The 24,773-nt window shown below is 29.2% G+C and overlaps 3 protein-coding genes and 1 long non-coding RNA gene across 19 annotated transcripts; 1 reads left to right on the forward strand and 3 right to left on the reverse strand.

Annotated features, from left to right (window-relative positions):
* Nucleotides 1-952: 952 nt before the first annotated feature.
* On the reverse strand, nt 953-3,896 carry LOC115712106 (rho GDP-dissociation inhibitor 1). Its single transcript, XM_030640342.2, has 5 exons — nt 3,610-3,896; nt 2,911-2,974; nt 2,601-2,822; nt 1,532-1,656; nt 953-1,218 (listed from the first exon to the last, which is right to left on the reverse strand). The coding sequence occupies exons 1-5, from the start codon at nt 3,814-3,816 to the stop codon at nt 1,150-1,152; spliced, it is 687 nt and encodes a 228-aa protein (XP_030496202.2). The 5' UTR covers nt 3,817-3,896; the 3' UTR covers nt 953-1,149.
* A 553-nt stretch (nt 3,897-4,449) lies between these two features.
* Nucleotides 4,450-10,877, reverse strand: LOC115723435 (uncharacterized). 14 transcript variants are annotated; one of them, XR_004012960.2, is made up of 9 exons: nt 10,238-10,877; nt 9,537-9,647; nt 9,014-9,226; nt 8,816-8,929; nt 8,365-8,501; nt 8,075-8,252; nt 5,081-7,325; nt 4,879-4,999; nt 4,450-4,787 (listed from the first exon to the last, which is right to left on the reverse strand). It is a non-coding gene; the product is annotated as an uncharacterized LOC115723435 (long non-coding RNA). The 14 variants fall into 14 exon arrangements; XR_009687543.1 differs by having other exon boundaries at nt 8,365-8,677; XR_009687542.1 differs by having other exon boundaries at nt 8,365-8,686.
* A 2,544-nt stretch (nt 10,878-13,421) lies between these two features.
* LOC115712881 (exocyst complex component EXO84B-like) lies at nt 13,422-18,181 on the reverse strand. 2 transcript variants are annotated; one of them, XM_061114707.1, is made up of 7 exons: nt 17,516-18,181; nt 17,186-17,283; nt 16,110-17,097; nt 15,526-15,984; nt 14,672-14,842; nt 14,442-14,566; nt 13,422-13,927 (listed from the first exon to the last, which is right to left on the reverse strand). In XM_061114707.1, exons 1-7 carry the CDS (start codon nt 17,660-17,662, stop codon nt 13,498-13,500), a joined length of 2,418 nt encoding a protein of 805 aa, XP_060970690.1. In that variant the 5' UTR covers nt 17,663-18,181; the 3' UTR covers nt 13,422-13,497. The 2 variants fall into 2 exon arrangements, with proteins under 2 accessions (XP_060970690.1, XP_030497155.2); XM_030641295.2 differs by having other exon boundaries at nt 14,657-14,842; nt 17,516-18,177.
* Nucleotides 18,182-22,026: 3,845 nt separating this feature from the next.
* LOC115713889 (polygalacturonase-like) lies at nt 22,027-24,715 on the forward strand. 2 transcript variants are annotated; one of them, XM_061114714.1, is made up of 8 exons: nt 22,027-22,685; nt 22,804-22,935; nt 23,035-23,205; nt 23,307-23,330; nt 23,426-23,633; nt 23,725-23,806; nt 23,905-24,013; nt 24,087-24,715. In XM_061114714.1, exons 1-8 carry the CDS (start codon nt 22,050-22,052, stop codon nt 24,459-24,461), a joined length of 1,737 nt encoding a protein of 578 aa, XP_060970697.1. In that variant the 5' UTR covers nt 22,027-22,049; the 3' UTR covers nt 24,462-24,715. The 2 variants fall into 2 exon arrangements, with proteins under 2 accessions (XP_060970697.1, XP_060970695.1); XM_061114712.1 differs by having other exon boundaries at nt 22,804-23,205.
* The last annotated feature ends 58 nt before the right edge of the window (nt 24,716-24,773 follow it).

Below are 24,773 nucleotides of genomic sequence, written 5' to 3' on the forward strand. Positions count from 1 at the left end.
ATCTGTTGCAGTTGCACCAAATGCAATACATTGTAGCAACAATCACAACCTTGGTAATGATAGCCACAAGGCCTTTCATCGGCCTAGAGCACTTGCCAATCCACTCTTCCAAGTCCATTAACAAATCGAAATGACCTAACCAACCAGTAATTTCAGCTAAAACTTTTTCTAGACATAACACAATTAAAGAATAAGTGTTTATGAGATTCAAACTCTAACCTACAAACCAGACACAAAGTAGAGTTTAGGTTCAAGAAAAAATAAAAATAGTCCCTAGTCAATAAATGATTGTTAAGTACTTGCCACATTATAAAACTACAAAAGTTGTCCCTAATCAATTATATTATTTTATATGCTCAAATAATATAGTTGTTAATAAAAAATAATTGAATAATTTTACTTATTTTTTTATTATATAAAACACAACAATTTTGCTTTTTTTGAAAATCATAAATACTAAAGAAAATTGCAAAAGGACACCCTACCAAAATTTTCCAATCAAATTTCTCAACTTTAATTTTTCTCATTCCATGCCAAGCAACCCACCTTAACTATTTCCTTAATTTCTTCATTTTCTTCGGATTTACAACACTATAAATATAAGTTTAACCTAAATATAAGATATTTATCTTTGTAATTGACATATATAATAGAGATATTTCACCTAAATCTATTTAATTTTATTTTAAACTTTCAATATATTTGGAAAAAAATTAATATTTATACATTAATTTGACCATGATGTTATATTCTTTTTAAAGCATATTTTGGATTTTTTTTTATTAAAAGTTTAATACTAAATTTGACCCTAATTAAGACAAATATGATTTTCTTCTAATTTGAAACGTATAATAAATAATTAATATATATATTTTTTTTTTGTAATTTCCCATTTTCTTCTCTAATCTACCAAACACAACCCCAAGTATTATCACATTTGTAGATGTAGACAAAACATAAAAAGAGAAACTCTATAAATTCACTTCTAAATTTGTATCACACATAAGTCCATAAAATGAAATCCAATTCACCATTTGGTAATAATCAAAAGGGTATATATATAATTCATAAAAATTAAAAAAGAAAAAAAAAAATCTAACTTGCTCCTACGGAACAAGGTCGAAAAGATCGAGAAAAATCAAAATTCAACTAAGACCGCTTTTTGATCTCAAAAGAATACTTCAGCTCCATATGAACTCTTCCATCATCATCTTCAAACTGCATTACATGATATTAATAAAATGGCTATATAAGTATAGATACATTATAATAGTTTTTGACAATGTATATTATAGTTATATAGTTATAACAAGTTTACTAATTTTTCGAAAAATTCCAAACAGTTTAAATAGTTATTTGCACGCGTGTCTATTTTTTATTTTTTTTTATACACGTGCAACTAAATAGTTTAAACGCTTTTCTAACAAAGTAAATTATTTAATAACTGGTGAGATGTATACATACACTCGACAAAGATTATACATTAAGTTTTTGCAATAAAATTTGTATTTTTGGAATAATTAGAGCTCACCTTAAGCTTTGCAGAGTATGATCCTCTAGCAAGCACCCCAGATGGAGTAGTCTCTTCCTCCAATGTATGCACATAAGGCTCTCTATTAGGAGCAAAAGTGCCCAACATTCCCTTGCTTGAATCAACTGTAATGAAATGTTAGAATTATAAGTTGAAAATCTATTAGAAATGTACTAACAAAACAAGTCAATTTGGGATCTGATTCGGGATTAGAATGGAATAATATCAATTTAAACAGATATAGAAGAAAAAGTTCTCTATTAATTCAAACCGAAGATTTCAAATAGTACTTATCAGACTAGTAAAAAACGAGTTTTGTTTAAATGTGTTGGAAATATTGTGAATATTTTAACAAAATATATAAGTGTCTTAGTGTGTGTGAGTTGGAAAGAGTCCCACATGGGATATGAACCCTCATTGACAAGGGTATAAAGAGTGCAACTTTGGCATTTGGGTTTGGGCCCCAAGGGGTACCCAGTTTTGTGCGAATGGGTGAGGACACACACACTTGACCCACCACGCGCGCGCGCCGTCCGTCCGGGCCGGGCCGGGTTGGGTTGGTTGGTGTGGTGTGACACAAAAAAATTATTTAATAAAATAATTATTTTTTATTTATTAATTTAATTATGAAACGTGTTTAATTAAACTGATTACTTAGTCGTATCAGTTAATGGGACACGTTCAAAGGACCAACCCCACTTCAGAAAACGTTATTCTTCCCGTTATGTTTATTCAATCCATTCGCCTATATAATGCGATTGAACTGATGGGAAGAAAACATCTCTTTCTGCGATATCAAATTTTTGGGTGTATTCGACGGTGCTCTACAGTGCAGTGGGGTTCCGATACAGTACAACGACTGGGCTGTTTTATCCTGGGGACGACCGGCAATTTCCGACTGCTTGCACACTCCTGGGCAGTGCCGCGAACGTCTTAAAGAGAGCGACTTAGTCCGCGACTCAACCCAGAATTCTTCATTCGGTAATATCGTTCCTCTTTTATTTTGCTAGCAGTTTACTCAACAATTTCAAAATGAGTAAGTAATTGAAGAAAAACCAAACTTGGGTACCTTTGATTCCTGTTTTCCAGACAGTGTTGGAGTAGATAAGGCCCGAAACAATGTTGTGTAGCACACTGAACGTTAGCTTAAGCCGGTAATGAGATCCTTCCTTGAGTGTGAAAAGGAAATTGTTTCTTTTGTTTTCATCAACTGGTAAAGAAGTGTTGATTTCCCCAAAATCATTAGAGATTATTCCAATGGAATGGAATTTGACTTCAGGTTCCATTTGGCCTAATAATTAAGAACAAAACCAATAAGAGAGCAAAACAAAGATATGGGAAACAAAACAAAATCAATAATATAAGTCTTTAAAACTCACTACTCAGATCACTTTCCAAGGAACCGAGCAATTTTTCTTTCCATCTCCTTAAGCTATTATCATCCTGCAAATTAGCATTGGTAGATCTAAATTAGAACATTAAGGGTAAGTTTGGTTGGAAGAATCTTGCATTGGAACGATCTTTCTTTTCATTTCAAACTCGTGGAAAAATTATTCTATTACAATGACATTACATAATTTTAAATGCAACCAAACCAAACAAATGAATGGAATGAAAATGAATCTGTTCCATTCCATTAGCTCCAACCAAACTTTATTCAAACAAAGAGCAAAAGATTTTGCTTTGAATGCCAAAGAAGAACAAATTTACAAAATGTTGAACATTGATTGATAATAAGATTTAAATCATCAACAACAAAATGATACTAATGGAGAAAATAATTTGTCCAAAAGAATGAAAACAAGAAAACTGAGTAATTAGATCTTTAACAAGAACAAAATAGCTTAATCTCATATATGATATGGTTTCTAAATAACATAAACAAACCTTTGAACTCATATATAATACACTCTAATCAAATAATCAAATCCTTAAAACTTTATGACTTAAACAAAAACAAACATATCATTTCTGAGGCTTATCATATAAAATCCTCATAAGACACATTTCAAAAACCCAATGAAACTAAGCCCTTTTATTAAATAAATAATAGTAAAAATGGGAAGAAAAATATGAACCTTGTCTTTCTCAATCTGTTCCTTGAGAGAAAGCAGAGGCCCAGGAACAAACCCAGAAGAAAGAACACTACTTTCTTCTTCTTCATCATCATCATCTTCTGGTCCAAACTCACAAACCCCACTTGGATTTTCAATCATTTCCTTGTGATTATCTCCTTCTTCCTTCTCAATCCCAACACCATGAGCTAAAGAAGAGCTTCCTTCCATATCTCTCTCTCTCTCTCACTAGTTTCTCTCTCTTAAGCCTTGAGTGTCAATGACAGTGACCACTCTACTAAAAGGTGTAAACCCCTTTAAATATTTTTCATTTCATACCGAAAGATTCAAACTTTACAAAAAAAAAAAACATTTTTATTGGTGATGTTTTTGTCTTTTTTGTACAGTGTACTGTGTCGGTACAAACACTGTTATGTAAAATATTAATTTAAATAATTTTATTATAATAATAAGAATAAGAGAATTTAAGAATTAATGTCATATTTATTTATCTTTTATATAATGGGATTGGGATTCCATAAATAAATTATATTTGTTTATTATTATTATTATTATTAGTTTTTAAAGGAATGTTTGTGATAGGTATATACCATAATAATTCTTTTCTTAGGTTTTCTATTTATATATATTTGTTTATTTTTAGATGTTTTGTGAATAGTTAGTGATATTACTAGGTAGGAGTTACGTGCCGAGGCACGTAAATGTTAGTTTTAGGTAAAGTTTACTTTTTTTTTTCCTTCTTATTTAGATTGTATGTGAAGATATGATTATACGAATGATTTGTTTTAGCAAATTAATATTTGTGCTATTATAATTGGTTGGTAAAATATAATTAGGTATATATAAATCAAAATAAAACGATACTTATTATTTACTTCTAGAAAATTGGGTACATGAAATACTTGCATACGATACTCCATGTAAATCCGTAGATAACAAGTCAATAGAGAGTGAAAGAAGCTCGGCACCAAGAAAAGTCTTAACACTAAATAAAATAAAATTACTGTAAAAGAAAAATGGCAACTTCTGCCTAATCTTCCATTGGTTCAACTGCTTGAATGGTGAACTGATTGTACTTTGAACTCATTGTTCGGTTTGCAGTTTGCATCTACGTACAACTGAATTCTCCATTTTTTGGCTGATAATTGCCTTGTAGTTTTTTGGACAAACAACTTATGTTTCTGAAGAAAAAAAAATGATTAGTTATAAGTTTTAATGTATTTCTATGTACGAAAATGTATAAATTTTACATATTTATTTTTTTATAGTTACCTCGTCCGAATATGATCTTAATTGAACTGCAGTACATGAGAATATGTTTTCTGCAACATCACCGAACATCACAGCATCTAGCAGCTCTGTATCATCGTCGAGTTGTACATATGTCCTTGCACTAATAATTTATACAGAATATGTAACGGTTAGTATGAATATGCAAGAAGTTCAAGTATTAATTTAGTTATAATGTGCTGACCGTGGTGTAGGAAGACATCTTTTTCCGCATTTTGGATTTTCACAATGTTTGTTTCTTCGTTGTCGTTGTAGAACATAAGTTTCTTATTACAAAAATCACACGACATGTAATAAAAATCTTGGTTGATATTTTTTAACATGATTTCGGCTTCAATCCAATAATATGCTTTACGCAAAAAAAAAAAAAAAAAAAAAAAAAAACTACATATGTAATAGAATTCAATATTATATTAAGTACAAAAAAATCAATGATTTTTAATTAATTTTTTGTGTATATTAATTACAAAATAAATCAATGAGTTTTAAACGCCTTTGTTTGGATCTAACTCTAGTGCTCAGAATTTAAAACGAGAAACTGGCTAACCGAAGCATGAATTAGAAAGAAGTAACAAAACAATGGAGCAGAATTTAAAACAAGAAAGCAAACAAAACCCAGAAGACAAATTCGATAAGAAAAGCAAACCAATGTATATTTTTTTCACAAAACAAATAACTTTAAAATATAAAAGGGCAGCAAAATCAGTACCCACGCAATTGAAAATTTTAGAAAAATTGGTTTGTTTATATTTTATTTATTTATTTGATCATATATACTGTAAATTTTAAAAAAAAGTTACAAATAAAATATATCAATTAATTTTCCTTAGTTTTATTTATTTATTTGATCATATATATAATTGATATAATTTATATATATGGCAATGTTGCTTGAAATGATAGGCGTGAAATGCTTATAGAGTTTGTGGATAACTTCTGTAAGTTGGAAAATGATGATCATCATCATCATATATACTCAGCCTATGATTTTCTCTATCTTCCAATGGATTTCAGGTAAGCATTATATATATATATATAAATATTAGTTTATTATGAATATTATTGTAATAATAATATATATCATTATTAATTAATTTTGTAGGAGAAAGTTGAACAAAGGTTATGCCTTTGTTAATTTCACAGATGCAAGAGCAGCATTGAAATTTTGGGAAGCTATGGATCACAAAAAATGGGACTATTTTAGATCTCCTAAAATTCGACAAATTGTCCATGCAACCATTCAAGTAACTACATTATATATATATGATTAAACATATTATTTTATTTTTAAGCCAAATGTGCAATTAATATATTAGTGGGTGTTTTTCTAAATTTTTTGTTTATTTATTTATTAATTATTAAAGTAACAAATATTTGAATTGTATATATAGGGAAGGGAGGGATTGGAGAGAAGATTTAGGAAATCAGAGTTTTGCTGTGAATTTGAAGCATATTTACCTATAAGTTTTTGTCCTCCTAGAGATGGCTCTAATGGATTACAATCTTGTGGAACAAATATTGGAAGAGTGATGATTGGGAGTACTAACAACTACTAATTATATATCTCTATATATATATTATATAATCTGTATGTATATATATGATCATGGTCACTATAGTACTCTATGCATATGTTTTAATGTATTGTGTGATATGTAAAGAATGACTTATATTAATTGTGAGAACGATGAAAGTCAATATATATGTATATAAATATTATGCATGCATGATGAAGTTTATATGTATGTGTATTAATTAGTTTGTATATTTGTTTTAGACAAGATGATATATATATATATGATTAATTATTGACCATATATTACATTTACATGTTATAAATTTACTTTGTATTATTCTTTAATAAACAAACCAATGCAACCACACACTTTGAGTCATACAAGTTTATATTTTATCCAAAAAAAAAAATATAAAGACAGACTACAACCAACAACAACCCCACTTTAAACGCCTTTGTTTGGATCTAACTCTAGTGCTCAGAATTTAAAACGAGAAACTGGCTAACCGAAGCATGAATTAGAAAGAAGTAACAAAACAATGGAGCAGAATTTAAAACAAGAAAGCAAACAAAACCCAGAAGACAAATTCGATAAGAAAAGCAAACCAATGTATATTTTTTTCACAAAACAAATAACTTTAAAATATAAAAGGGCAGCAAAATCAGTACCCACGCAATTGAAAATTCTAGAAAAATTGCAATAAACTTTAATTACCAGCAAACATAAAGTCAACGAAATTGGAAAGAATCCAGCAAATTTGAGAATAGAGTAAAAAGACGATAAGGTGTTGAGAAGTAAAAAGACAATGAAGACAGAGTACTCTTACCGATGCCGGTAGAAAGACAATGAGAAGAACTTGAAGTTGTCGAGGCCACGGAGCGAGTAAATTGGAGTGGAGGCTTCAGGATTGACCTTGATTGAGAAAGAAGAGGAGAAGACGATGATAAAGAAAGAGAGTTTTAGTGTTAGTTAATTAAATCTAAACATTATAAATATGAAAGTGAGATTATTAAAAATTGCATTACAGTGAGATGGAATTGAGACCTGAGAGCAAATCTATAGAGAGAGGAGAAGAAGAGATGAGCCGGCAGTTTTAATTAAAAATTGCATTACAGTTTTAATTAACAATTTTCAAATTAAAACTGCTTCCTTATTTCATGATGATATTTATGAGCATAACTAAAAATATTCAGTTTCTTAAAAAAAAAATAAAAAAAATAACAATAATTTGAATAACAGCCTGCAATATATACACAAAATATTAAATTCCATAAATATAGGGATAATTATATATATATGATTTAATTTTTCTATTTTAAACTTCAAAATAGTCTTTTCTACATTTTTACATAATTTTATAATCCCAACAATAAATCCCAACAAAAAAAATCCTATAACAATCCACGTACAAACCCAAACTTGAAAAAAAAAAATTAAAAAAATAGAATATGAGATAATTATACATGAAATGATATTATATTTTAAATTTAATAACTGAAATCGTTTAAATTTAATCTTAACCAATTTTCTAGAAACAACAGGTAACATTCTGTTATATACTATAATTATAATTATAATATATACATTGAATAATTAATTAGAATTGAAAAAATGAAATAATATAAACAAAAATGATATATGGATATGAAATGAAAACGTACCTGATTAGCAAAACCAACACTACAACCAAGCATGAGCCTTCCAAGGACAAGCATAAGGAAGTTGATAGCAGCAGCATTAAGAATGGTGCCAATTATGAAGAAAATGCCGGCAATCAACATGGTCAGCCTTCTTCCGAGGCTTCTGGTGGTGTAAGAAGCACCAAAGGTGTCACACCCCCTTTAATTATATTCAAAACACAAAAACAAAACAAACACATTACTAATCATCTTTACCAAATTAATATTAATAATTACTAAACAATGCACAAAAAACTTGATTACCAAATTACCTGAAATTCCAATATCATAACCAAACATAAGACCTCCAGTGGTGGCCATTATACAAGAAATAACAACAATTGGAGTAATTTTTGCTTCATATTCAATTCCTCCAACTGTACTTAATCCCCCTACTGCCATTGTTGGTCTATATAATTAATAAGTGTATATATTAATAATGGATTTCTGATATATTATTAAGCAGGGACATCTCAGAAACCACCATTAAAGTCTTACAAAACTCAACCACCATATATATACCTTCCCACTCCTGTAACATTTCTTTCCCCTCAGACCAATGTGAGGCTCCGCCTCCACCACCTTCTAAAACATCTTTTCTAATCTCATTATATTTATTATTATATATATAAAAAAAAAAATTGTAAAAATATATATATCTGTAATAATCTATAAATCAACAAAATTTTATATATCGTTTGCTATATTTGATATTATATATACCTGGAAACTTCTGATTAGGATTGTTATAATGTCTTCGACAAAGAAATCAGCCAGTGTCGGTGCGGGAATAATTTATTTTTCTTATAAAAAAAATCATTTTTTCCATCATGAATACTATAAATGTATATATGAAGAAATCAATAAAAATAAGTATAAATGTACATAATCCAAATAAATCTTTGACAATTATTTGTGGACCTGGGAATAATTTTGAATTGCTTTGTTGAAGCCACTGTGATAAGCATGCACTACTTCATCCACAACCTCCTCAACAACATCACTTTGCTCCTTCAGAAACTGAACTTCAGCTTCACGATCTTTTGATGTCAAAATATGGACAACATGAGGCAATGAATCAAACCGTGCAGCAGCCCAGCTCTCATCTATGCGTGAAAGCTCTTCCCTTAAATCCTGCATTAACCAAATCAGTTTACTGACTGAAATATAACTCAATTAACTGATGGTTTTAAGGAAGTAATATCTTGATGCATCTAGTGACATCTTCATTTCAGGATTTATTGCTCATATGCAAAATCTTGTAAACTACTCTACACACTTGCATTTACATCTGGTTCTGAATTTGGGATACAATACAATTCAGCAATAAAGGTTGAACTTCCAATAATAAAAATTGGAACTTGACGTAATCACCAAATCAAAAACGCAGAGCTGGGGAAGAAACTTGCAAATGGACAGGATGAGATCAATCATTTATACTTACTGCTTTATTTGGAGAGACAGGCAATCCATCAAAAAGTCCCATGCTTTTCCTCTAATTTGATGTGGGGAACTTATGAGAGTGCACGACAGCTTATAAAATTTTGTGCTCTAACTGGGAAAAAAAAAGGATAGAGAAACACCAAATTGAACAATATCAGCAATGAAAAAAAACTGTAAAGAGAATGAGTCAAAAATTATGTTTTTCCTTTTCTTTTTCAGCAAATATAAAACCAATCACCAAAACTTGTTTCTAGTTGTGTATGTCAACACAAGAATGGATGGAAAAGGATTATGCCCATTGGAGATTAAGAAACAACTAAACTTGGCCTAGTTGATAAGAAATTTAATATTTACTGGAAAAAAATAGACAAATCATATTCTGATACTAATAAAGAAAAGAGGATTGAGCCTAAGCAACCAACAATGTCCTATTATGGAAGGAAGGCCATTGGCTTACAAAAAATGTACTTGATCAGTGTTTGTGAACTGAAAATCTCATTTCACCTAAATCATACGAATTCAAGGATTTGATTCTAAAGTTTCTTTCTTTTTTTTTTATACCTTCAAAACAAAGCTCTAAGCACCGGAAAGTTAAAATGCCCATTTAAAATATATTATATCTACAAAATTCAACCTAAAATTTGAAGAAGAGGCAAATCAAAAGCAATCAAACAAAGGGAAACAAACGAATAAAAATCATACCTCTAGATCTAGCGTGAGAAACTTAAATGTACACAGAACGACCACTGCTGAGCATAAATCGAAATCAACAAGATTAACGCCAGATTAGGATTGTTATAATGTCTTCGACAAAGAAATCAGCTAGTGTCGGTGCGGGTACAGTCGTTACGGGTGGGTTTCTTAACCCCGGTAGTCCATCCGGATCTGACTTGAGCGATTCGAGTTTACCTGGAATGCCTTTAACACAAGTTTTCACACCCCCTCCCTTTATCAGGTGCCATTGCTCCGTTGAGTCATCATCATCATCATCAGATTGATACTTCATCTTCAGCTACCGATCCACCTACTTCTCTCAGCCTCTCGCTGCCATCTTCCGATTCATCCGAAGTATCGAATCGCGGGTCTGGGTCCGCGTTCGGATCGGTTCCGGCATCTGCGAGTCCGACCCAGACTGTACCACCAGCTCTACATCTACAACCTTTCTTGACAGAGAAATCAACAACCGACTCAGAATTTTTCTTTTTTCAAAAATAAAAAATAAAAAATGACACAGGTCCCAAGTGAAGCAAAGAGCCTTATAGAAATTATACAGGCTTGATTGAGCAAAAGGTCTTCACGAAACCCTCTAATGAAAACACAAAAAGCTACGATTGAGATGATTTTTTTTTTTTTATATATATTTTTATAAGAAAAAAGTTAACGGCGTTAAAAGAACCCGTTTAAAAAAAATAAAAATTATTTATTTTTAGGGTTAAAAAAAATAAAAGAATCGTTAAACCAAGAATTCCCGTTAAACCAAGAATTGCCGTTAAATAGGCACTTTTAATATATAAAGATATAAATGTTATTACAATGAGATTTGATATTTAATCATATAAAATTTGAGATATGATATTTAGTGATATTTATTTTCATTTAAAAAATTATATGAAATTTGATATTTTTCTTTTGAAAATTATGAAATTTAATATTTAATTACATCAATAACAATATAATTATTTAAGTAGTTTCATACATCTTATGTCGTTTGATGGGATTGGAGATAACAAATAAGTTGAGCGGAGAGTTGACAATGGTGGAGTTTGTACTCTTCTATTTTTTTCCCAAGCATCTTGCGTTGTTTTGTTGTAGTTGCGTTGTTAATCTTTTGGTAAATTTTAATTTTCAAGTCAATAATAGTAATTTGTTCACTCGCGATCTTTTGATGGATTTTTAGTTGGTAAAATTATTACTATAATTGGTAAAAAAGATCGCTTTAGAATAAAACACTAAACTTTTTCCTATTAAGTGATGGTCGAATATCAATACATTTTTTAGTTAGAGAATTTGCATTTTCCATTTGAAGATTTTTTATTTACAATTTTTATATTATCACTAATCTCCTTGACAAAGTGATTATAATCACTCATGAATTTACGACGCAGACGTCCGCCACCGGTGCTGGAACCTTCTCGAACCAGGATAGCTCATCGTCTAACCGCAGAGCATGCTTTGCTAAACCATAGGCGCTGCTAAATTCGAGAAATCTATTATTATTTGTTTGACTTGTAATAAATGAAATTTTAAATTTAATTCTTAATTATCAAAAGTAAATTTTGATTAAAAGAATTAATTTTATATATCTTTATTGAGAATAAAATAAAATAAAATATATTTATAGTTAGAAGAAACTATGAATAAAAAAATACAAATAAATAAGTGATGTAAAATTAAAATAAAAATTACATGAAGTACTATTTTTTTGTAAAAAAATTATATTTTTACGTTCAAAGATATTTTTTTGTATTTTTACGATGTTATATAAAAACCACCCAAAAATAATAAAAAAAAATTACATAAAAGTAATAGGAAAATAGCATCAAAACAATAACAAAAAATCAACACCAAATTAACGAAAGTACAACATAAAAATATATCAAAAGACCGTATTTATATAAGTAAAATCATAAAAATTGTAAAAATTTAAAATTTGGTACAACTATATATTTGTACTTGTTTTATTATTTTTGTGTAATTGTAAAATAATCCCATTAAAATATTGCTAGAAAATGAAAAAAATTATCATATAAACTTGGACTTTTATTCAATACTAGGCCCACTAAATCTGACTTGGGCCAATTATGGGCCAACCTTAGGCCACTGGTTGGAATTAGCGTTTAAATGTGGCCCACTTCATCATTACCTTACCTAATATATGAAAGTTCTATTATTGACTTGTGAGTTAGGTATTTATCAAAAAATAAAATAATAAAAAATGAAAAAAGAAAAAGAAAAAAACTTGAGAGATGGGATGAAAGAGAATTATGGTAACTTTCTTTTTTTTTTTAGTTAGGGTATGTCTTATGGAGAAAGGTTGCTCTTTTATTCTTCTCTAAATAAATTTTCAAAAATTAAATATATCATTTCAGAAACTTGAAATAATATCCTCTCATAAAAAAAATTAACCCCCTAAATGCATATAATATCACTAAAATATCAATTTTCACCCAAGCCCACCAACTTTCTCTAGGGTTAGGTGCGACTTGGTCGGGATTGTATTTTGCTACTACAATTTAATTTTTACTTAGTTTTCTCAATATGATATGATTTTGAGTATTTTAGTATTATATTTGTGACATAATTTTGAGTGTTTTAGTCTTGTCTGTGTGATATTATTTTGTTTTGTTTTGTTGTTGGTTCTTCTTTGTTCTTATGATAACTCGCAATAAAATCGCTGTTAGTAGTTAGAAATAACAAGTTCTCTGCCACCGAAGGGGTTGTTAGTAGTGTAGTTACTTACCTTACACAATAGTTGAGTGCTCAAGCTACAATGTTAAATGAATATACTGCAACAATTTATATTGTTGTGTCTTTTGAGCGATGGATGAAATAGGTAATAAGTGTTTTTAAGGTTGATTGTGATGATAGAATCTTTTCCTTTGATTTCATTTTAGTTTTTTTTTGTTAAACGATCTGAGAATTACACGACTGATTATTTGGCTTATTTTTCTAATTCATATCTTGGTCGTGTTTCCAATAAGAAATATGTCCTAATTGGATTGCATACTATTATTTTAACTAATTGTTATTAATAAAATTCCATAATTTATTATAAAAGAAAATAGTATAAAAAATTTTGTAAAAAAAGATAAAGTTTTTAGGGGTTGTTAGAAAAAAAATCTAAAGAAGATTATAATAAATTTAATTACAAGGGGGTGAGAATAAATAAACCATTAAAGTAGTAACTATTTATGATTAAATTTGCTACTAAAATTACAAAGAATCAATCATAATGAGAAAAATTACTTACTAAAGTCATTGTTATCACCTTCCTCAACAGCATCAACAGACAATGGTAAGTGTGGTAAATCATAACTTTTAGTACTAACCTTAGTTTCATGTGATTCACATTTTAGATTTTGATCACATTCAATTACTCCTAAACTCTTAGAAGAGTATTCCAAGTTCATTGTTGTTGATGATGTTCTTATATCACTTGAGAAACTTGTCACTTCCAGAAAATCACCAAGTGTTGCTCCTGATTCGAATCGAGGGCTCAAGTTTGTTGAATTATTTGTCTCCAATTTTGATCGGTTTCTATAAGCGTCCTCGGTGAGAATGGTTTTAGACTCTTCATTTGGTATTGTTAGAGGTGTGTTCTCAATCTCAATTAGCTTCTTGATCACATCATTTATCATTGAATCTAGTTCATTATCATTCTCATTGTCATCTCTGCACAACAAGAATTATTCTTTTAGGTTTCATCTCAAAATTATTTGTCAATAAGAGAAGTAGTTTATGCATCTTATATAAGATATTATATTTCTACACATTATCAATGCGAGACTCTCTAACATCCCTCAAGATAGTGACTATTTTGGTTAACCATTTTGGATGGTTCGATTTTTGCCTTATTATCTCCGAAACACAAATAGCTCTTTCAGCTCTACTTTATGATCGGCTTTGGATTTTGGGTACCATGTTAGAAAGTAGAAATACAATGGTGGAGAAAGTAGAGTAGGACTTGGTGTAGAGTAAGATGTATTGGTAACCATCTCAAAATCAATTTGCAATGAGAAAATTAGCTAATGTATCTTTATATAGAGTATTACATTCTTATAATATTATCAATGTGAGATTCTCTAACAACTCAAATTCTGTAAGAGTCATAGCATAGTTTAGGAGACAACAACGATGTATCAGTTTTCGAATGATTAGTTGTGTCTGGAAGGGAGATCGGTGTTACCTTTCGGGATTCAAGCCTACGGAAACATAAGTTGATTTCACGAGATCTGCAAGAGCCGAAGGTTCGCTCGAGAAATATCCTCCAAGTTTCGAAATCTCAGCTAAAAATGCAAAGTCCATAACAAACTGGGAGAAGAGTGAATGAACATTAATATGGGAGTACAGAATAAGAAGCATAAAGAAAAATGCATAACTACATTACAATATAAAATAAACCTGTTTGTAATTAACTGAATTTTCTTGAGTTGAAGTCTCCTCAGAAATAGCCCACATATCTCTTTTGGTTGAAATATGAATGAATGTGGTTTCTACAAGTTCCCTCAATAATTCAAGTAACCATTCCTTTTCAAAAATAGAGTCTTCGACTAGTCTTTCTAGTTTTCTCAGTTGAGAAAATAATACCTTATAATGAATGACACAACAATTAATGGAAGGATAAGGATTGTATAAACTCTAAATAAAATAACTTTTTAAGGACGCGTTTGTAAAGTTATGGTGGAATTAAATTTAGATGTAATTAGAGGGTAATTATATAATTTAACATTTTTGTTTAACCATGAAAAGTGGGTGTTTGTAATTACTAAAAATTTTATATACTAAATGATAACTATTAAAAAATAATATTTTGTTGTGTAGTTATTAATTATTTTGCAGAAAAGACATTACGAATATATATATGTAATATACAAACACATTTTACATTTTAAAATATAGAACATGTTCGTTACTATGTAATTACTAAGTAGTGTAATTAATAGAGTAGTAATTACGTAAAGTGTTTGGATATGAAATGTAATTACTTATAAATTCCTAAAATTTTGTTTAACAAATTAGTTAGTAAATTTAGGAAAGTAATTAATATTATTTAGTAGTTGATATTTAAAATGATCATTTTTTATTAATTACATTCAATTTTCGTAAGGGATTATTTGTGAAGTGTAATTAGAACCTCTCAATTACCCAGAACTACACAGTTTTCAAATGCACACATAGTATAATTATCACTTTGTTAATTACACATTGACTTCCAAACATACCCTACATGAGAAGAGAATGATACATAATTTCAGTTAGTAGAAAAATACCTGTAATTTGAGAGAGGGCATTCCATCACTCCTATTTTCAACAATAAGTTTTTTGTAGTCCATTTCAAAGGACATAATTCTCTGTATAAATTGGTGACAAAATTGACTTCTCAGCTGATTTGAAGCTTCTTGAGTGAACAATGTAAATCTATCATAACCCTTCTCTTGAACACTAATAATTTGTTCATTCATATCATCAGAACTAATGCCTTCATAAATGGCTCTAACTATTTTTGGGAGTAGTATTTGAAGTGATGACAGATTGGTTAGAATAGAAATCTGTTGTTGGAGTGATACACCAAAGTTGGTAAATGGAACACTATTTTCAATGACATCTTTTTCATAGATGAGGGCTCTTTCAAGGATGACAACATAACCATTGAATAGGTTTGTGAGTCCAGAAAAGATTGAATCTTCCATTTGAAGAGCAATTAAAGGTGTAACATCTTCTGCAATTGTCTTTGAAAGAAATAAAAAATAGAATAAATTATAAATTAGAGTAATTTCCATTAAGCATTGAAAATTTCAAGTATTATTAACACAAAAATTATGTTACTAAGTTACCAAAGTAAGTAAAGACAAACCTGAACTAGACTTAAAAACTTCCAACCACTGTTAGTAAGCAAACAAAATTCAGCTTCTTCTTCCCCAACAATTGTTGAACAACATTCTCCATTCATAATTTCCCAAACAAAATACCTATCCAAATCCCAACAATCCACAGCCGTAAAGATTTCGATAACTTTCCCAAAATGTTCAAATTGCGAAAACAGAACATCTTCCAACGAAGGCCGAATTCGATCAATCAAGAACGGTAGCAACATTAGTCTTTGAGCATCTAACAAAGAACAAAACATAACCGAAACTCGAACAGCTTCAACTATTGTTGACAATTCCGAAATGGACTCTATAAATCCATTGAAACAATCAACATAAACTTTTGTCTCATCAAATGACCACTCAATAAGCTCTGTTGTATAATCCATAGTTTCCCCATTTAACATAACAAAACTTGTTGCACATTGTGAAATCAAAGAAAACACAACTTTTGCAAGTTGTGTTATGTAAATTTCGTTACAAAAATAGTTTGAACACTTCAAAGTATGGATTTCATTTTCAATTTGTTGATGATAATATCTCAACATCAAATCATTAGCATGATGATTCTCTCCCAATCTACATAGCCTTAAAAGTGCCTTGTGGAGTTCCGATACAGTGATTCTCGGGTTTTCGGCCAAGAGAGACAATTGCACACTCAAAGCTACTTTCCTCTCAGAAATTATAGAGTCATTTTCAGGATTTTGTTGCTCTAATTCTATAATTTCAATGGCTTCATCAAACTTTCTTTCTATAATTAAAATGTCTAATGTTTCTGATATGTTGTTTATGTGATCTTCCAATGGTTCATTAGACACATAATAATCTAGTTCAAGTAAAGGTTCTATTACTTCTGAGACTAAAACCTTTGAACATGTTACATCTAATACTTGTTTAATTAACCTTTTTTGAATCGAAATATTGTTTTTCAGTTCATTCAGCTCAGTTCCCAAATGCTTTGCTTCTTCAAATATTCTGTCCATATTATATATTTTGGAAAAAATTATTATTTAAGGTTTTCAAATGGGAAAAATTATAGAGCCAAGATTTTTGTTATTATTACCTGATGAAAACTGAGTAATTTGAAAAAATGTTTTTGTTGAATTCTTCATCTGAAGCCAATTTTAACTCCAATAATTCTGAACAAAGATGTTTAATCCCCTGAAATATGCAAATATAACAAATTGTAAATAATTGTTCTTATTACATGCTGAAATATATCATTTATTTTAAAAAATTACGATGATATTTGTTATAGTTACAATATTATTACGGTAAAATTTAAAAAAAAAAATCTAATAGTTTACAATGTTGAAAAATAAATTTAAATTTTTTTCGATCATAAATTTAAACTGTGTGATTATTATGGTCTAAATTCAAAGCAGTATCATACTTTTCCAGTCATGGAGGCAAGATTGGGTTCATCATCACCGTCGTAGTCGCCGTCGCTTGAGATGGAGGAGACATCGGAATCGGTGGCGGTGGAATGGTCTCTGAAGAGAAATCGAGAAGAAGAGGTGGAGGTGGTTGCTAATTCCATGAATAATTAATTATAGGAAAACACAACAGGATCAATTAAAATTTTCCCGAGAAACAAACAGAAGCAGAGGAAAAATAATAATGTGAGTTAGAAAAGTATATATATGTATGTAAGTATGTATTTAAGGCCTCGTTTTCATCTCCCATGCATATAATTTGGAATAATAATAATAATAATAATTACATAGGTTGCATCGTATAATTAAGTTTATCTAGAAGGAATAATGAACCGGCCATTGGCAATGGCAACCAAGTCAATCGATCGCCATTATTACTATTTTCATAGTTATTATCTTTCTTCTTCATCTTCATATATATCTGGTCCGACCTCATAAACCCTATTTGGCTTTCTTCTTCTTCTTCTTCTTTTCTCTCCATGCATATGGCCATGGCTTTTCTCTCTCTCTCTCTCTTTTGTTTTTGCTGTAAATATTAATTACTGGATTTAATTTCATCATAATTATATTATTAAATTAAAATAATTAATTAAGTAAATTTTAATATTTAATCATTATATTTAAATTGGGAGAACAGATTCAACTTTAAAAAAATGATCAGATTTAAAATTTGTTGTACATATTCTTTACTAGTTGTATGTTTTTGCTAAGAAATTTTAATAGCAATTATATGGCATTATTATGTTATCAATTTGGAATGAACAATTTTGTCATTGCATTCAAAAAAAAAAACAGATTTAATAAGATTTTTTTTTTAATTAGACTAGTACTCAATTTTTATTTAAATTTAAATTTGGGTTTATTTTGATTTCTCTTTTTCAACTGAGGGTTATTTTCGTTTTTGAATGCATATCTAAGATTCTAAAAAAATTTGTTCTCAAGAAAAAAAATTCTAAATTAAAATATCTAGTAAGTAATTAATATTTTAATATAAATTAGCTAGATAATTCTTCATAAAACGTATTATTATTATTATTATAATTTAAAGAAAAACTTATAATATATATTGGTATATATTCATCAGATTTTTTTTTTTTTAAAAAAAACAAATTGTATCATGATTTTTTTAAATATTAATATAAATAGATAATTTTTCATAAAAACATATTAATATTTTTTTTACGTGACATACTATTATTATTATTTAAATAAACATATAATAAATTTACAAAAAAAATTATTATAATAATCAGATTTTTCTTTTTCTGAAATAAATATTTGATATTCTAATAATAGATCTTTTTAGAAAATATTTCAAATTCAAATAAAAACAAATTGTATCATGATTTTTTTAAATATTAATATAAATAGATAATTTTTCATAAAAACATATTAATATTTTTTTTACGTGACATACTATTATTATTTAAATAAACATATAATAAATTTACAAAAAAAAATTATAATAATAATCAGATTTTTTTTTTCTGAAATAAATATTTGATATTCTAATAAAAGATCTTTTTAGAAAATATTTCAAATTCAAATAAAGTTTTAAATTTTTTCTCTATATATACAACACTACATACACACTCCAAATCATTGAGCTTCAAACTTTTTTTTTTATTTATATTCCTTATATAGTAATCACAAAGCTACTGCTCGAAGTATTCAAGTTACTAGTAACTCGTATTCAAGTTACTATTCAGAAGTATTCGAATTATTCAAGTTACTATTCAGAAGTATACACTATGAAGATTTTCTTAGCAATTTTCATTCTATTAATTCTTTCATTTACTTCATATTCTGAAAGTAGTAATAGTAATAGCATTACTACTACTTTTACCATTGATGAATTCATCGATTTCAAACACATCAATTATTATTCCCATACTCAGGTATTATTAATTATATATATACTTAAATTATTTCATCTTTATATTTATGTATTTACTTATTTTACTATATACATAATTTAATTATATATATGTGTGCAGGCATTTACAAAAGCATGGGAAAAATCATGCTCAACACAAGGAAAAGTAATACTCAAAGTTCCTAAAAGATTATATTATGTTAAGCCAATTAAGTTGCAAGGACCTTGCAAATTTAATCATTTAATATTTGAGATTAGTGGAACCATAATTACCTCTAAATCTAATTATAATGACCATAATAGTAATTATGGTCTTACATTTGAGAATGTTGATAATTTAATAGTTCAAGGTGGTGGAACCATAGATGGCTATGGTCTTGATTTTTGGTGGAGTCCATGCAAATTTTACAAATTCAAAGTGAGTAAATATTTATTACTAATATTATATAAATTATGAGTAATTTGTATGTGTTTTGTTTTTCATTATTTATGTGTGAATGATTCCTGGAATTTATACCCAAAGCCTCAATTTTATGATAGTATTTTAATAATAAGATTAATATTATGTGTGATTAAAATTTATCAAAAAAAATATATATTATATAAATTTTGATGAAACACATTATTAATTGAGTAGATTGTTTTTTTTCTTTTCTAATATAAATTTTTTTTTTTTTGCAGTATTGTTTACCAACGCCAACAGTAAGTTTTTTTACTCTTAAATTTATTTATATTAATTTATTATAATGATTTTATTAATGAAGTAAATGTGTTTATATGGATTAATTAATTTAGGGGGTTGATTTGCAGGTTTTAACTTTTCACAATTGCAATAAGTTGATAGTGAGAGATTTTTCAGTGCGTAACGCTCAAAAAAATCACATTACTTTTACTCATTGTAATAATGTTAAGGCTTCCCATTTAACCCTAACTTCATCAGAAAAGACTGCAACGGGTAATGGAATTTACCTCTCACATACTCAAGATATTGAAATCTTTAATTCTGCCATTAAAACAGGTGAGTTTATATTATATACAAATATTTATTTATTAGATTTTGTTCTTAAGTATCTCTTATATTGTACTTAGTATAAATCATTAAATCATTCTTTGTTTTATTGAGAAAAAAACATTATCCACGTAATCAATATATTAAATATATATTTTGTAAGGTATTAATGTTTTATTTAAACCTTTAATTACGATCACGTAAAAACAATTTTTTTTATTAAAAAAACATTTAAAATTTAAATTAGAATAATAAAATTCCATCATATAGGTGTTTACAATTTTCTATTTTTTTTAGTTTGAGATTTGTTAAAATATAATATTCTTAATTTAATGTTTATTTTAGTCCGTTCAGATAAAAATAAAGAAATAAAGTGACTAAAATAATCATTTTTTTATTGAAATATTATAATACTAGCGAGTTTTTTTTTTTCTCTTAATGAAATATAATTGACATGTAATTTTTATTTTCATTAAAATAAATAAATAAATATTTCAGGTGGTGGTTATTGTATATCGATTAAGAGTGGAACTAATACAGTGAAAGTACATGATATAGCCTGTGGCCCAGGTTATGGAATCAGGTAAATATATATATTATTTTTTTTTTAATTTTTTAATAATAATATATAATCATACTATCTATAATTTAATATATTTTTTTTTTGTAACATATAATTAATATTTTTAATTTTGTAGCATTGGAGAGTTGGGTTCCAGAAATTCTGAAGTTAATGTTACAGATGTAATCGTCAATAGAGTCAAGTTTTTTGAAACTTTATTTGGAGTTAGAATTAAAACAATAAAGGTAATTAATTAATTCATCTATATACTTATATGTATAATGCTAATTTTCATTATATTGTATTGAGTGTTCTTAATTTTTTTTTATGTTGTTTAAAAAATATGCAGGGTGGTTCAGGAATTGCAAATAATATGAAATTTGAAAATATTGAAATGAATAATGTACAGAACCCCATCATAATTGAACAAGGTTATTGTGACCAAAATGATAAGCTTTGCATAAACCAAAAGGTATATATATAAATAATGTAAATTTGATTTTTTTTTTCTTTTATTATTCATTCTATATAATGTGTGAATTTTTTTAACAGGATTCAACATCATCTGAAGTTGAAATTAGAGATATATTATTCGAAAACATTAAAGGTACAAGCATAGCAAAGATGGGTATTAAATTGGATTGCCATGAAAGATTTCCTTGCAGAGGGATTACATTGGATAATGTTGATTTAGAATACTATAATAAGCATAGTCATACCAAAGCATTGTGTAAAAATGTTGAGTTCACACATTTTGAAAATGTTGTTCCAAACTGTTACAAACAAACTAATCACTCAACATCTCAACCTCCAAAGCCAGCACCTCAAACTCCTCAACCAAAACCAAAACAAACACTAACACCTCAGCCTCAGCCTCAGCCTATGCCTCAACCTCAACCCCAACCTAAATCAGCACCTCAACCTCAACCAACACCAACACCAACACCAACACCAACACCTCAGCCTATGCCTCAACCCCAACCAAAACCAACACCAACACCTCAACCAAAACCAACACCAACACCTCAACCTCAACCTCAGCCTATGCCTCAACCCCAACCAAAACCAGCACTAACACCTGAGCCTCAACCCCAACCAAAACCAACACCAACACCCCAACCTCAACCTCAACCTATGCCTCAACCGCAACCAAAACCAGCACCAACACCTCAGTCTCAACCTCAACCTCAACCTATGCCTCAACCCCAACCAAAACCAGCACCAACACCTCAGCCTCAACCTCAGCCTATGCCTCAACCTCAACCCCAACCTAAACCAGCACCTCAACCAAAACCAACACCAACACCTCAGCCTCAACCTCAGCCTATGCCTCAACCCCAACCAAAACCAGCACCAACACCTCAGCCTCAACCTCAGCCTATGCCTCAACCCCAACCAAAACCAATACCAACACCAACACCTCTACCAAAACCAAAACCAACACCAACACCTCAACCGAAGCCCCAACCTCAGCCCACACCAAAGCCAACACCTCAAACTCCTCAGCCTCAGCCCACACCTCAGCCAAGACCTCAACCTCAACCCCAACCAAGGCCAACACCTCAACCTCCACCTCAACCAAAGCCTCAACCTAAGCCACAACCACCTTCGATACAAACACCAAAAATTATTAACGTTGATGATTTTGGAGCAAAAGGGAATGGCCAAGATGACGCAACGGTACGTACATATTTAAACTAAATTAATTACTCCAACTTTGTTTATAAGTATTTCAATATTTGAAATTAGAAATCCTGTCTGTCTAGTGTTTTTCTTATCCAATTTATATTGTATGTAGGCATTTGAGAGAGCATGGGAAGAGGCTTGTTCATCCAACGTTACTGTTACTTTAATGGTTCCTCAAAATAACAACTATTTGCTTAAACCAATTGTCTTTCAAGGCCCCTGTAAATCAAATGTGACAATTCAAGTGAGTCTTTTATTTAACGTTATATTAATTTTACATAATGAATATAGCATAACCAACATTATTAACTATATACACATATATATTTATTATGATGATCAGATTGAGGGAACAATAGAAGCATCAACAGATCGATCAGACTATAGTGGTGCACATGAAAGAAATTGGCTTATGTTCCAAAATGTTAACAATTTAATAGTTGAAGGTGGTGGAACCATTAATGGCAATGGACATCTTTGGTGGGATCTCTCTTGCACCACAAACAAAACACCTGTAAGTAATATATATAATATATAGTTATTGTCTCCTATAATATTTTACCATATATATTCTTCTGATCCATCCTAATTCTATTTTTGTTTCTTAATTAACAGTCTTGCATCACTAGAGCACCAACGGTATGTCAATTTTGTTCTCAGATCATTACAATTTTTTTATTATTATTGTGATAATTTAAGTATAATGTATTGTTGGATTGACTTGGGTTGAGCAGGGTTTGAGTTTTGTGAGTTGTAATAATTTGGTTGTGAGAAATATAAATGTAAGAGACTCACAGCAAATGCAAGTCATGTTTGTGAATTGTAACAAAGTCAAAGCTTACAATCTGACAGTGACAGCACCAGCCCATAGTCCCAATACAGATGGGATACATGTAACACATTCTCAAGACATTGAAATTTCCAATTCTGTTATTGGAACAGGTATATACATATACATACATATATAATGTTAAATGTTTTTCAATGTGATGAAATTTGATTTGTCATAATAATAATAATAATAATATTATAGGTGATGATTGTATTTCAATTGTGAGTGGATCCAAAAATATTACAGCTACAGATATAACATGTGGACCAGGTCATGGAATAAGGTAATTCTAAATGATCAACACTATTAATACATTTAAATCATCTTTTATTTTTTGTAAATGTGATTATTAATTTGTTGTGATACATGATGATGATGTAGTATTGGAAGTTTGGGAGGTGGACACTCAGAAGCTCATGTTTCTGATGTATTTGTTCGTCGAGCTCAATTTTATGAAACAACTAATGGAGTTCGAATTAAGACTTGGCAGGTACACATAATGAACAACATTATTAATAATGATACTTATTAGTTCTAATTAATGATTTAATTAATTAATGCAGGGAGGTGTTGGAGACGCAAGCAACATTACATTTCAAGACATTGAAATGCATAATGTTCGAAATCCCATTGTAATTGATCAAAACTATTGTGCTCGTAGTACTACACCGTGCCAAGAACAGGAGTCTGCAGTACAAGTCCGAAATGTTTTATATCAAAATATTAGAGGTACAAGTGCAGACGAAGTTGCAATAAAATTCGATTGCAGCCATAGCATTGAATGTGAAGGAATTGTTCTAGAAGAGATCGACCTTCACATTCATAGTCACCGTCGGAGTAACAGACACAATAGAGGAGATGGAGATACTGAAGCTGTATGTAGAAACATACACTTCACTAACATTGGACACGTTTTTCCTTTGTGTCCTAATTATTAGAATTGTTAGGCTAATTTTAGTTGATTTGTTTATTAGTCATTTGTATTAGTAATTTTTTTTATTTTAGTTTTCAGTGTATAGTTATAGTTATATTTTTTTGTTCTCTAGTTTCAAATTACTCTTGTTCTAAATATGTCATGCTTTCTATCAATATAAGTTTATAACTTTTTTTTTTTCTAGAATATGAAGATTTTGTAATCTTGGAATGATTCAAAGGAATTTCCTATTATAACAGTTATTATTATAGAATTAAAGCTATCAAAGCTGCAAAAGTAACTAACAAAGCTTTTAAAGCTTCATTGTAAAAATAAT

This window comes from Cannabis sativa, chromosome 4 (assembly GCF_029168945.1).
Source record: "Cannabis sativa cultivar Pink pepper isolate KNU-18-1 chromosome 4, ASM2916894v1, whole genome shotgun sequence".
NCBI classification, from domain to species: Eukaryota; Viridiplantae; Streptophyta; class Magnoliopsida; order Rosales; family Cannabaceae; genus Cannabis; species Cannabis sativa.

Bases quoted from the DNA above. Each gene is read 5' to 3' on its own strand.
- LOC115712881 (XM_030641295.2), bottom strand. From the start codon at position 17,662: ATGGAATTAGCAACCACCTCCACCTCTTCTTCTCGATTTCTCTTCAGA. The intron at 17,284-17,515 runs GTATGATACTGC...TGCATATTTCAG, and splicing joins TTGCCTCCATGACTGGAAAA to GGGATTAAACATCTTTGTTC. The intron at 17,098-17,185 runs GTAATAATAACA...TAATATGGACAG, and splicing joins AATTACTCAGTTTTCATCAG to AATATTTGAAGAAGCAAAGC.
- LOC115712106 (XM_030640342.2), bottom strand. From the start codon at position 3,816: ATGGAAGGAAGCTCTTCTTTAGCTCATGGTGTTGGGATTGAGAAGGAA. The intron at 2,823-2,910 runs GTGAGTTTTAAA...CTTAATTATTAG, and splicing joins CTTGGAAAGTGATCTGAGTA to GCCAAATGGAACCTGAAGTC. The intron at 1,219-1,531 runs GTGAGCTCTAAT...CATGTAATGCAG, and splicing joins CATACTCTGCAAAGCTTAAG to TTTGAAGATGATGATGGAAG.
- LOC115713889 (XM_061114712.1), top strand. From the start codon at position 22,050: ATGCCTCAACCCCAACCAAAACCAGCACTAACACCTGAGCCTCAACCC. The intron at 23,807-23,904 runs GTAATTCTAAAT...ATGATGATGTAG, and splicing joins GGACCAGGTCATGGAATAAG to TATTGGAAGTTTGGGAGGTG. The intron at 24,014-24,086 runs GTACACATAATG...TAATTAATGCAG, and splicing joins TTCGAATTAAGACTTGGCAG to GGAGGTGTTGGAGACGCAAG.